General features: G+C 43.6%; 1 protein-coding gene across 1 annotated transcript in view; it reads right to left on the bottom strand.

The window, feature by feature from the left end:
* Positions 1–12631, bottom strand: part of Rab32 (RAB32, member RAS oncogene family) — a 22026-nt gene extending 9395 nt beyond the window's left edge. The window contains exon 1 of the mRNA XM_004628558.2: positions 12305–12631. Within this exon, the coding sequence (XP_004628615.1) occupies positions 12305–12548 (244 nt within the window). The 5' untranslated portion in view covers positions 12549–12631. The remainder of the gene's footprint in view (positions 1–12304) is intronic.
* Positions 12632–14080: the final 1449 nt, after the last annotated feature.

Raw genomic sequence — 14080 nt, 5'->3', positions numbered from 1 at the left:
AACTCAGGCCTTTGAGCTTGCCAGGGAAGTGCTTATTCCACTGAGCCATCTCCCCAGCCCCAAGGGCCATTTTTCATAAATATGTATCAGTAATCAGACAGGGCACGCTCCCACGGCTAACTCTAACTAGTCATAGTCATGAGTACTATTCTTCAGAAAGACTACACAGGCGTCTTACAATGGTTCAGACTTCATTCTCTTCTTCTCTTCTAAACAGGGTCATTACCAAACATTACCCTAAATTTTCAGATAGAACATGAAAGGACTCTGGTACCAAGAGTAACTGGCCTCACTAAGGTGGCTTTCCATTGAGTGGTCAAAATATCAAGATTTTGAAGTAATTATAAATTTATCTGAAAGTATTCTTGCAATTTGATAGACTGACACTTGACTGAAAATATAAATATCCAGATATTACAAAATTATTAAGTGCAAGGATCCGTTGCTTTCTTAAGTGCATGGTCGATGGTATCCCAAGGAATTCAGGTGATATTAACATTTGCTGCTAAAAAGAGGATGACACTGTGGCATAGGAATGCCAGGTCATTTTTCTTTGATTCCAAGGAAATTCAAAACTCCCTGACAGTCCTCATATTAGGAACCAAGCTTTACAAAAAAGAACATATCACAAGTCAAATCAAATACGTGTCAATTATGTGATTACAAAAATGAAAGCAACTGGGAGAGAAAACGTCAATTATCAATCTGATAAAAAAAATTTGTATGCAAAGTGAAAACATAAAGAACTCTCAGTACTCCTAAGCAAGATGTAAAACAAAAAAGAAAACCTGATCTATTAAGTGAATAAAATATTGGAACAAACACTTCACCAAAATGCATTCCTGAATGGGAATGTCCTGGGGGATGGGGATCCATCAATGGGGGCTGGTGCCCAGCAGGGCTGAGCAGCGAAGGAAGACCACATTTAGTAAACACAAGGATGGGTTGCCTAAGTTTTGCTTCCCTGTAGGAGCATCATTCTAATAGGTTTATTGAACAAGTTGCTATCAATTCAGAGAGAACTGCAGCCAACACAAGCCTCTCCCACTAATGCTTGCATAGTCATTACCAATGATTTCTGGAAACAGCCCAAATCATCTAGTCGAACCTCTTGAGATTTATGGATGAAAGAATAAGATCTCAGGAAGATGAAATTACTCAGAATTGCAGAAATGATTATTTTTTGCAGTGACTATTGTGTTAGCCAGACACTTGCTGGAACAGACATTTCCGCCTGCATTCTGTCTATCCAAAATGATTTGCAGCGGTAGCGCAAGAGTCACTGACTTAAAGACAGCTTAGTTCTTACATGGAAGTCACCTCCTCTTCCCTGGGGCAGCTTCTCCTCCGCACAGGAGCTCAGGGAAGCCCTGCTCTGGCGGAGGCATGACTCACCCTCATACCAGGGAAGGCCTTTCACCAGCACAACCGCTGGCACACTGACAGCACATTCCCAGTGACTCAAAATGTTAAGTCCCTTAAAACAATGCACTACTTACTTCTGCAGGTAACTATGGGAGGGAATTTTGATGGTAACTTGGTACCTTGGCAATCAGAGAGGAAAAAGAGAACCAGATGCCACTCTTAGATGCACAAAAGATATTTAAAGCTTCACCAAATCTCTGCTACATGCAAATAATGGACCAGAAAGCACACAGGCTGGTAAAGATTTAAGTATTTATCTTACTGTTTGGAGGGATCCAACACGAATGACCTTGAGAACCTCTTGAAACAACAAGTCTTGTATGTTTCCTCGAGTATGCTCACTTAAAATATACACACTTATTTATTTCTTTGCAGCTCATGTATGCATTTCCCTTCAGATTTGATACAGAAGTGCTAACTTCTGAGGTGTCAAAAATACCAGTCAGAGATACTTTCCCTTGTAATTTTTGTCACCATTCTTATATAGTTTTTTAGTGTTTCAATTTACATTGCATATTCATAGACCCATATGATAAATGTTAGTTAGAAATTCAATGAGGGCCGGCCAAATAGCTCAGCGGATTGAAGCGCCTGCTTAGGCAGACACAGGGGCTGGGAGTTCAATCCCCTGGCCTGCTGTGCCGGCCCCAACCTTGGGGCGTGCTGAGATGGCATTGAGACTGGGTGTGGTGGCACATCCCTATAATCCCAGCACTCGGGAGGTTGTAAACAGGAGGATCACCATAAGTCTGATCTATGCAGTACAGCTCTGTACACCCTGTCCTAAATGCACAAAATAAAAATAAATAAATAAATTTTACTCTAACCAGGTTGAAGGCACTAAGATGAAATAGTGTATAGTGTTTCCATTACTTTTCTCTATCCAGTGAGGATTACCATTCTATGTAGTTGTCAAGGTGAACTGGTGAAAATATGCAGCTTCCACTTAATCAGTGGAAAGTCCTTTACAGAAAAGCCCTCACATCTCTTTGTTCCTTGCAGAGAGGAAGTGTATACAACAAGCTATCTCCACTCAGAAGTTGTACAAGGATAATTATCCAGCTCCAATAGCTTCCTGGTTTGTGTCTAAACTCAGTGGTTTTAAAGTTTTGTGATACTGAGTATTTTCCTTTGGAAATAAAAGCATTGAATAGGAACAAGAGAATCCTTAGACTCTGCCCTGCCGATTACCCTGGAGCCACACAGTGGCCTCCAAGAGAGGCTCCTGAGGTTGTGCCCAGAGACTGAGGAGGCAGGGTGCCTCTGGGAAGCACTGTGGGCCTGAGACAGAACCTGAGAGGTTGTGGAAGGTGAAGGAGAAGGAGCAGCAGCCCAGTGTCCTCTTAAGAAGATAAACGTGCTACCAGGGTATAACAAAGCCACAGACAGAACAACGCTTCTCAATGCTGATATAAATAAGAATCACTCCTGGTGCTCCATAGAGCACAGCTTCCAAGCCCTAGGAATGGATTTTGCAAATATTAAGGATGGCTAGTTGCCTATAACCTACTCCAGTCTCCGAACTTTATGGGCAAGCTATGTGGCTATGTATAACAAAAGCCTTAGAATTTCTCGTTGCTCTTTGCCATGGGTTTAAACAGTTGACTGGATGGAGCATGGACTAGCATAGCGGTGGGGTGAAAAACCCAGCTTCTCCCATGCAGTCTTTATGGTGCTGCTTACCTGTCTTAGACCGCTGAGCCCTAGACCTATGTGTTGGGGAAGTAACTCCACTCCTGCTAAACCATGACCCATGGGACGTATTACCAGCTAAAGCTGAATCTATAGATACAGTGAAAGCTAAGGAATTGGCATCTGAAGTACCTCCCGTGGTTCTGATGGAAAGGCTCCACTTAATCTTGCTCACAACCCTGAAATAGTTATAATCATTTCAAGGAGCAATCAAAAATCACTGCAAAGATGTCTATGGAAAATGTGTGGATAGAAGTGAACGAAAATAATAAGAAAGAAGAGGATCTAGATCACCTATCAGTTAGAGAGACCAAAAGAAATCCTTAAGCCACAGATGTCCAACATTCTAGCTTACCTGAGGCCTTATCTAGTGAAGAACACGTGACTTGCGCTGCATATAAAATTTAAAATATAGTCAATGCATATAGGTAACAGGATCTCCTTTATGCTTTATAGTTTAATTTAATAAATTATTTTATTGAATGATTCAACAAGCCAAGTTCAGTTATTAAGAACACTCTATGTCCTCTTTTTTTTTTTTTTTTTTTGGTGGAACCAGGGATTGAACTCAGGCCCTTGCGCTTGCCAAGGAAGCGCTTATTCCACTGAGCCATCTCCCCGGGCCCCTCTATGTCCTCTTAATAATGATAAATGCCTGTCTTCGCAGGCACACACAGGTAGGTAGACTGAAACACTCATCAGTGATTGTTGCTTTACACTCACCAAATCACATAACCCTGTGCAACACTGTCTGGTACACACGGGTTACAATGAGACTGCGTGCTCTGTGTATCAGGCAGAGTCCGGCATCAGTCATTCTGTTGTTGCCTACACAGTGCAGGCTGCAGTGCCAGTCAATCCAGGTGTGAAAATGTAGCTAAATTCCATTCCACTCAGCTAATGCCCTTGTAAATATCTTCTCCCCAAAATAAAAACATCATATTGCACTGATACGAGCATGCCCATGTTTATAGCAGCACAGTCTGTAATAATTAACTCTCAGAAGCAGTCTATATGCTTGCCAACAGACAAATAGATATAGCCTTTCTATGCAATAGATTTAGCCTTTCTATGCAATGGAGCACCTCTCTAATGGAAAGGATAAATCTGAGTCATTTGTGGGAAAACAGATGCACCCTGAAAGCACAATGTTAAGTGAACTAAATCAGACACACAATGTTAAATATCACATGGTTTCTCTTCCACAAGAAACCTGAAGCATAAATAAATTAAAGAGCAAAATAAAAGACAACAGAAAGCAGGGAGATGGATCTTTCTCAAATGGGAAAGAGACTAAGAGACGAAGGAAGGGGAATAAGACATAAAAAATTCAGCTGTGTTATGTAGACATACCTACTCCACATGAGGACTGTCGCATGTACTAATAAAATTAAAATTAAATAAAGGTCACCTAAGAGCATGAAAAGATCACAATATTGTGGACCAAACTGTAGGCTGTCCAGGGCCACATGTGGCCCATTGGCCATGGGCTGGCCACACCTGCCTTAAATAGAACTTTTTCTATCACTTTATTTTTCTGTGGTTGTGTCTCAATGGAAGGGTGGAGAAGCAGCCTCTGACTAACCTCCTCAGTCAGGAAGATTCCTAAAGAACAAAAGGCTTTTGAAAGCTCAACTGGGTAGAATTCTACAGCACTTTTCCTTGATCTTTTATCCCACAGCTATAAAGGTAAATGTGTGTTCTTTCTATCCAGGAGAAGACCCAGGCACCTGTAATGCGACCTGCTGACGTAGCCCCTTCTCTCTAACTTAAAGTGTTGATTAACTGTGAGGTCCTCACTATTTGAAGGTTACAGTACTGCTCCTCTACTCATCAAAGGTCTGCAAATTTTTCTTCTTTGAAAGAACATTTGATCTCATCTCAATCTATTTTAGTAGAATGTCAAAGAATATGTACTAATCATGAGGTTTTTTTCCTTTCAATTTTATAGATTCTATATCTTGGTGATTTGACTTGCAAGCCTGGAGACAGAACCTCCCGGGGTAGTTAGTCTATTTCTAGAGATAGCAAACTACTTTCACTGCCTGAAAGCAACCCTTTGATATGCAAACTAATCAATTCCAAATTCCCAATGCTCCCTAGTGTTCCTTCATGGGGCTCCTGCTGCCTAGGACACTGACTTCCAGCCTTAAATCTTCAGGGGCAAGTATCAGACACAGAGAGACCTGCCACCACTATGACCCAGACACCACAGAACTGGCTCAAACTATCCAATCCCTAACTCACTCAGTTTGCAAACCTTCTCTCACTTAAACAGGAGACCTGCTCTGAAGGATCTAGTCCTCCTCCTGCCCAGCAACTGTCCCTGGAGTTCTGCAGGGGCCCTCTGTGGCCTGGTACAGTTGCCCCTCTTCTCAGGGCTGTGTCGTTAAATAACTATTCTTTTCAATAGCAACTGGCTCCTAAACTATAGGCTTCATCATATATGAATAAGAGTAAAATCCCACTTTAAAACAAAATGAGTATCATAGAAAATTTCACATGAAAAGCTTATAAAAAATAGTTGGGCTACCACATACAAGATGGATACAATTTCTTCCAAAATATATTTGAAAATAACTTGCAATCCTTGCTATGGCTTATAGGCTTAAGGAGGGAGCACAAAGCCCACATCTATTATCATTGCCCCGCTTTTGCAGGCTGTGCTGTGTAACTACGCAGCAAAGAAACACCTTTGTTACCACTAGGTAAGTTGCACAGTTTACAGAAGATGATGCCACTCATCAAAACTGACTGCCTGGTGAGTACTCTGTTTCATACATAAGGGAAGTGTCACTGAAAATTCTAGCTTCAAAACAGAAGTGGTAATTATCAAACATTGACAATATGAGTCCTATGTTTTAATGTAACAATACTGTGGACAGAATCATGCTACTGTTTTCTCAACAGGGAACTAAACCTTGCTGGGTGTGTTAACAGCTTATTGTTCTCTTATCTCAGAGTCGCGCACCTGCCCTGACACGGTGCACACGGGGTGCCTGCTTTGCTGGTGCAATGACTGCACCTCTCTGCTTTAGAGCACGTGACGCTGGGAAGTCGGAGCCGGGAAGCCAACAATTCAGTTCAGTTCAGGCAACTGGCTGGGAGAAAAGGAAAGTTTGAGAGTTTCCTGTCACTGTCCCACTATCTCTACTGCTAATCTGAAGTCACAGGGGCTTATCAGGGCAGCTAAGAATGGTAGCATAACAACAAGGGACAGGCCACAAGCTTATCTCTGGCAGCAGTTTCCATGAGCACAAAGGCAACTACGCCTTAAACAAGAAAATGGTAATTCTACAATAGCACTCTTTTTTTGTTAAGTTCCATCATTTAAATATTATAGATGTGTAAACTCAGCAAAATATTCCAAAAGAGTCCAGATGAATGTCCACTTTGTATCTGTGTATTCAAAGTGGTTAGGATAGATATATAGTTACATTCTCTTAATGAATAGAGGGATTTGTTCTAATGGTGTTTGTAAATAGGATATCATGTCCGCATCTTGTACAGCGATTAACCACTAGGAAGAATGTATGCAATGTGTTAATTATTGAAACTGGCCTACCAATTTGGTTTGAAACTGTCTCACTGCTATTTGTTTCTCAATAAAATTATGGAAAAAAAAAATAAAAAGAAAAAAAAGAAAAAAAGAAAAAGAAAATGGCACTCTTACGGAAACTGCAGCTTCAATAACTCAAGTTACACAAGCTTACAGTGCCTTTTCACCCCGAGGCCTGGATTTTCCTTCCAGGATTCTAACTTTTTTGGTTTCAGTTTTTTAAGTCTTGTGCTCACTGGGAAAGCACCTACACTAAATCCTAGCAGTCTTAAACACAGAGTTAGTCTGTCAGTTGGGCTCAGTTCTCTTCAGTAGCACACATTCACAAATTCCACAGACTTCTATCCTCAAGGAAATAACACTGTCAATTAGGGACCCAGCTCTACACTTCAAATGCACGCTGGCTTACATTTTATCTGAGCCTACGCATGGGCAACCTGACAGACACTAGGAATACCCATCCTAGACCATCATCTTGGGAGCATGCTAAGACCACACAAATCCCCTAAGCCCTAAATCATAATGTGGCTCATGCTGCACTCCTCTTTGAGTGCATAGTTCTTTGTTTCTCCTTCATAAATCTGCCCATAACTGACACACCCTCCAAATGCTTCTATGGCAAACACGCATGCGCCTACTCCATGGGGTGGGAGGAAGCTGAAGCTCTTGTTGCCTCCTTGCTGTGACTTCATCAAACTCTGTCAAGCCAGACTGTTTGGCTGACCGCTGCCCACCTTAGCAATCATGAATGTAAGCCCCAAACTCAGGAACCATGATTTCAAGATGTTGGCCTTTGCTTGCAAATTTGCACTGGAAATAAACCTGAAAAAGGATGAGACAGCAAGGCTGGATAAAAATCTTATACATAACACAGATAAGAAAAAGCCTTTTGAATGAGTGCATGTCATAGACCACCAGCAACAATAGGAAACATTATGCTATTCATGTGTAAGACAGCACCTAGAAATAAATATTCCTCAAGTGCTGCCTATGCATATTTAGATGGCAACTCACTGCCTTAGTTATTTTCTTCATCACTGAGAAACAAATCCTGACACCTAACACTTAAAGGAGAAAAGGTTTATTGTGGCTGACATTTTTAGTCCGAGTTGACTGGCTCCAAGGCAGGAAGGGTCTGGTGGAGGGACACTGCTCACATGGTGGAGAAGAGGAGGTAGGAGGTGAAGGCCAGGGGAGAAGGAAACACACCCTTTCAGCCATAGCCCAGTGCTCTTCCCTCTTCCCACTATATCCTGCCTCCTAAGAGTAAATCAGCTGCAGTGTATTAATAATCCAATTACTTTGCAAAAGCCCCACATCTTCAGCATGAGCCTTTCAAGGGCCATCCAGACATAAGCCAAGGCCCTAACCCACAGAGATAATTCACAGTTCAGGGATGTGTTTGAGGTGGTACTACTGTGTCTTCTTGGTGAATGTCTAAAAGAGAGCTATGGAAGAAGACAAGAGTATAAGGTGTACCAATACGGAAAGTAAAATATGGAAGAAAATCAGTGTCTACCTTCTGCTTTAGGATAGGAAGTACAATGAAGAAAGTGAATTTAAATATAGCTTATATAGATTATAAAGCCTTCCAAGCATGCATTTTGTGCTTGGATAAAATTTCTTCAAAGCCAATTATTCCCAATTTGTTCTCTGGCTCAAAAAATTGTTACAACTCACTCTAATTAATATAGCAAGTCTAAACTACAGTAGATCTAAGTGGATACATTTAAGGATTAATTCACATTAACGTTATAGCCTGCCTGGAAAATTCTATGATTGCTATTAAGCAATAAGTTTACAATGTGTGTTAAACTCATTACATTCTCTATAGTAAACATTAAGAGAAAGACCAGAAATTCCAGCTACATCTTAATTTTAGTGTGCATTTATTAAATGCTCTTTAAAATCTCACTCAAGCCTTATTATATTAACAGATCTCAGCTGTGATCAAGCAATGAGCTCAGAGTAAGTAGGAATTTAAGACAGCAACCATTTGATACAAAAATGCCATTAAAGTCTATCTTTATTCTAAATGTAAGTTCTTTTGGTGTCACAAGAAAGGCTATGTCAAGGCCTCTTCTTGAAAGTTACTGTGGTTCCTAATTTAAAGATTTTAACTAATTTGCTGGGCTACATTTACAGGAAACATTCAATAATTCTTGATTATTACACTTGCCAAAGCTCCGTAGAATAGTGTTAGCATAACTTCTTAATGGTCTTGTCTTCCTACAAGGCTGCTAAAACACCAGCAGTAAACAAACTAGGAATAACACCAAATCTGAAGTTAGTGAGATCCAGTGACCAGTTTCACTCTGTTATGCAATCAAGGAGTATTTCTATTCTTTGAGAATTTAGTATCAACCACACAGGTAGGATTGGGGAAATTTTCTTGGAATGTCCAGCATTACATCATTCTTACTTAATTCAAATACTATTGTTGTAGGCAGCTGAAGTAGATAGAAATATTATAGACAGCCCTCAAGGAAACAAGATGGAAGATAAGGTAGGTGACTTTGCAACTTGGAAGAGACAGACACTTCCTTCCTAAGGTCCAGACCTCAAGACAAAAGAGGAAACAAATACAGCAACATACTTCCCTAGGGATGGGCATCAGGAATTGGTATTCTAAATAGACATCAATCACTTTGAAAGAATCCAAATGAGTCATTAAACCAATCCCTCAAGAGGAAGAGACCCTGACCTGTATTCATGCCCACTTGCTACATGAATTGCTTCCCCATTTGGTCCTGAATTTAATCAATTTTACCTGAGCAATGGTGCTTGTAATTTCATTGGTTGACCATAGTTTTGTCCCACCTCATGCCCACCTAAATGAGTTCCCATGTTCTCCACCACCTTAGACCCATCTCACCACATGGTTTTACTCTATAAAGGTCCCTGGAAGAGACAGCTACCTGGGGACTACCCACTCGGGCCCCCCTTCTGTCCATCTCTTGGACAGGAGCTTTCTTTCCCCCAATAAATATGCTCTACTTATAACCCCCGTTTGTTCATAAAATTCATTCTTTCATTTTAAAGAACACATCCCAGGTACCTTTCAGGTTAGGAGTTTCATTTTTCCCCTATATCATTTGGAGGTCATCCACAGAGATCATTTTCCCCCTATATCATTATGAGCTAAAATTCCATGATAGTTCAAATGGTCAATCCAAGCGGATATGATTGCAGCTCCCCAAACTCTAGCCCAAATTTGTTACTTTTGTCTCTTGTTACCCTTATGAGACTTTATCTTCCAAAACATCATTAAAAGAAACTAATAATTTCTAATGATCTCAGAAGTCAACATCTAGTTTTATCAGTTGCTGATTAAAAAAAAAAAAACCCTGCTGAATGGTAAACAATTCACGTTTGAAACAGCAGCTAGCAACAAGAAATACCTTTTAGATATTACAGAATACTGCTTTCCTTTCTGGCAAAGCTTAAGCTCAGGATCTAGGCAAAAGTGCAAAGATACCCTATCTTGTCAGTTATCTAGCAGTATATGACAAAGATAAGGTAAACCTTACTGCTGGTTATCTAGATATGTTCAAGAATGATGCAAAGAGTCCGGAATGATGGCGCAACCTGTCACACTTATAGTCTGGCCATTGAGGCAGAAGGATCCCAAGTTTGAGTCTAGCCTGGGCAATTTAGCAACTTAGGAAGAACTGTCTCAAAAAAAAAAGTTAAAAAGGGCTTGTGAAAGGTGAAGGCCCTGGCCTATTATTACACGTGTGCACACATGCACATGCACACATACATATATGTACAAGAACAAAAAAGAAAAGAATAATAGAAACATAAGAGGTGATACCCAGGAAGAAAACATTGTTGTTTTGTTTTCCTAAGTGTTCAAATAAAAACATTTTACCAGGGCCAGCCTGATAGCTCAGAGGACTACAGCACCTGCTTAGGCAGAGTGCAGAGGCTGGGGTTTGATCCTCTGCGTTCTGTGCTGGCCCTGCCCCTGGGGCACACTGAGACTGCGATTGAGACTAAGCGTGGTGGTACGCACACCTGTAATTCCAAGGCTTGGGAGGCTGAAAACAGGAGCACCACTACAAGTCCGATCTACGTAGTGAGACCTTGTAGACCCTGTATCCCCTGTACTAAATGCAAAAAAGAAAAAAAAATTTACCATGAAGCTTAAAAATACAGGTGTCATAAAACCTTATCCTTCATACCCATGTTTCTGCGGCAGGAGTCCATGGTCATTTAGCATCTTAATACCATGCTAATTTACCAGAGAAAAAGCCAAAGCCATCCACAGGTCTGTGAGTGGCTGAAAGTCATCCTTGCTGAAGGACCACGCTGGGGAGTCCCGGATGGTGATTATCCCATGGGGAGGTGACTTTGGAATCTGTGGCTTTTCAAGAGGCAGGAAAATGTTCGCTACTGCTCTGGGCAACAGCAGGAAGTATTTCGAAAGAAGACTGGCTGCTAAGATGACTTTTCAAACGTACTTTTGGTTTTCGGCAACCAAAAAAAAGAATGCTGAGCCCAAAGCTGACGATCTCTTTCTCTGAAGAGTTCCTGTGCATGAAATCTGCTCTTGAATGAGCAGCTATAAACTCCATAATTTTTCAGCACTTTCTCCATGTACCAGGGAATGCGAAGACAGCAAGGTCCGCTGAACACAAGCCGCGCTTCCCTCAGTCTGCGCCTAGCTAGGAAGCCATACCTTCCACGGGTTTGAGGGCCCCCTTTGTGGTAAGGATGCTAAGGCATCTTCCACCCTAAATGTGCTCCCATTCAAATGACCTGTGGCTTCCGGAGCTTCACTTAAGGAGCAGGGTAACCTTTGCTAGTATTTGCATAATTAAACTTCCCAACAGCTCGCCTCTCTAAATGTCCACATGCCTCCCACCACTCCAGCAGAAGGCAATTCTATTTTTCTTTTTTGGGGGCGAGGTGCGGAGCAGGGGGCAATTCTTAAATTACAGTCAAGACAGCATCCCTCAGAGACAGTGCTATTCCACAAGGACTAAATCAAACCCAAAGCCACTGAGACAAGACAGGATTTGTGGGGTGTAGAAGAAAGGAATAATTGCTGCTTAAGGGAGGGGAGCCGGGATACAAAGTTTCAGGGAAATTTCCCAGATCTTCCCCGGCGTGAGCTGGCCCAGCTGGAGAGCAAACTGTCTGAGCAGCGGAGTTTCCCTCTCCGAGGCTGGGCTCAGGGCCAAGCCCATCCCAGAGCGCTAACTCTTCGCTCAGCCACAGTTGAAACTTCTGGAGCAGTCCTGTGGCTTCCCGCGCCCGGGCCAGGAAAAAGCCCCCTTCACAGGCACAGCACCAGCACCAAGGCGGGTGGAAAGGGAGGCGCCGGAGGGGAGCCCGACTTTCCGTAAGGCTGGTGCGACTCCGGAGGGGGCACCCTGGGTATAACTGGGCGCAGCCGCCCTCCCTGCACCACCTCATCCTCCTGCCTGGGACCTCAGCCCGCACTCACAAAGAGGGCGTTAGTCTGAGTGCAAACCTGCAGCACAGCTCTCGGCCCCCGGCCCCTCTCCCGGACCCGAGGCCCAGGCTCTAGGCTGCCGCCCACCTGTGTGGACCGTGGGCGGAGCTCAGGCAGGGGGCCCGGCCCGAGGAGGCCGGTGCAGCCGGTTCGGGCGCGCTTACCCGCGATGTCCCACAGCTGCAGGCGCACGAGCGTCCGGCTGTCCCAGTGCAGGGCCTTGAGCGCGAAGTCCACGCCCATGGTGGCGCGGTAGTGCTGCGAGAAGAGCTTCTGCACGTAGCGCCTGACGATGCTGGTCTTGCCCACGCCGAGCTCGCCGACCACCAGCACCTTGAACAGGTGCTCGCGGATCTCGGGCGCCGCGGAGGCCGCTGCCCCAAGATCCCCGGCTGCCCCACCGGCCATGGGTCCGCGCTGCCGGCTGCTCAAGCTGGAGGGGACCCGCGGCCGCTGGAACTTTGCAAACTTCGCAGCGGCCGCCAGTCACAGGACCGGAACCGACAGATCTCCTCCTGGGTGGGTCGGGGGCGGGCCGGGGGCCGGGCTGAGGGAGGAGGAGGCGGCTCTGTCCAACCCGGAGCGCCCGCAGCTTTAGACCACGGACTCTGAACTTCACCAAGAGCTGGGAAGGCGGGGCCAGCTAGTGGTCAAGTTCTAGAGGATCCTTCCTGTTGCTTTCTGCGGGAGCCATACCAGCTTAAATTTCCACCGCTGGTGCTCCAGGGTTCCCTTTTCTTTAGACCAACACTTGCGGCCTCTTCCTTTTTGGTAATAGCCATCCTCACAGCTGGGAGGTGATGGCTAACTGTGGTTTGCATTGCCCTGGTCAGGGGCGCCGCGCACTGTTTCCTGGACCTCTGCCATGTGGTGTCTGTTCTCCAGAAAGATGTCTGTTCACACCCTTTGCCCATTTGATCACTAGTCTGTGTGCGAGATGCTTTTGTTTGTTTTGGTTTGGTTTTGCTATGGAGTTGTTTGAGTTTCTTGTATCATTTGTTTATTAACCCCTTATCAGATGTGTTGTTCACAAATATTTCCTCCCAGTCTGTAGACTGCCTATTCATTTTGTTTCCTTTGCTGTTCAGAGCATTTAGTCTGATGAAACCCCATTAGTCTATTACTGTTGTTATTGTTGTTGTTGTTATGCCACTTGAGCTCTTAGTATGATAACCACAATGTCACTGCTGAGGCCAATGTCAAGATAGGACACAGCTATTTCAGTTTTCGATGTTGTGATTTAGATCGAAGATGTCCCACAAGAATCTCAGGTACACAGGGCTGGTGTGTTGGGAAAATGATTAGCCTGTGGGGGTGTCAGGATCCATCTGTGAGTTCAGGAAGAATATGCTCCTAGGAAGTGAGTTTCCTGGGGTGTGGCCTGCAGGTGTGTTTTGTCCCCAGTTCAATTCTGTATCTGTCTATGTCTGTCTGTTTCTCTCTCTCGTTTCACTTTCTGTCTCTCACTCACTCTCTCCTGATTGCCTTGAACTGAGCATTTTTCCTCTGCAAAGCCTTTCCACACTGTCATTTCTGCCTGGGAACCATCTGACTATAGACTGAATTCTCTGAAACTTCTGTTATGGGTCGCTTAGAATAGGAACCAGATCAGCCAGATTAGAATTTGGAAAGCCATTTATTACTGAGCTCAGGTCCCCTGGTCAGCTCTCGCAGGAGAGGACGAAAGGCAGCTAGCCCAGGAAGCAGGAGGGGTTTTAAAACCTGGAACCGCATTCCACTTAGTAAACAAATTCATTGTCTGACACACAATAATGCTTTTGGGGTCATTGTGACCACTACTCAAACTAAATTTCCTGGGGCTTTCTTTTAGTTTCTGGTTATCTTGCACCTGAGTACCTGCAGGCAGCCTTGCATAGCCCAGAGGTTTCAGGAAGTTAAAGCCCATTTAGTTTCCTTTTGAAGTCATCTCTGTAATCTAA

The sequence above is a fragment of the Octodon degus genome, unplaced genomic scaffold, assembly GCF_000260255.1.
Source record: "Octodon degus isolate 3935 unplaced genomic scaffold, OctDeg1.0 scaffold00024, whole genome shotgun sequence".
NCBI lineage: Eukaryota > Metazoa > Chordata > Mammalia > Rodentia > Octodontidae > Octodon > Octodon degus.
The sequence above is the reverse complement of the archived record's forward strand: the minus strand, read 5'-3'. Positions and strand labels throughout refer to the sequence as shown.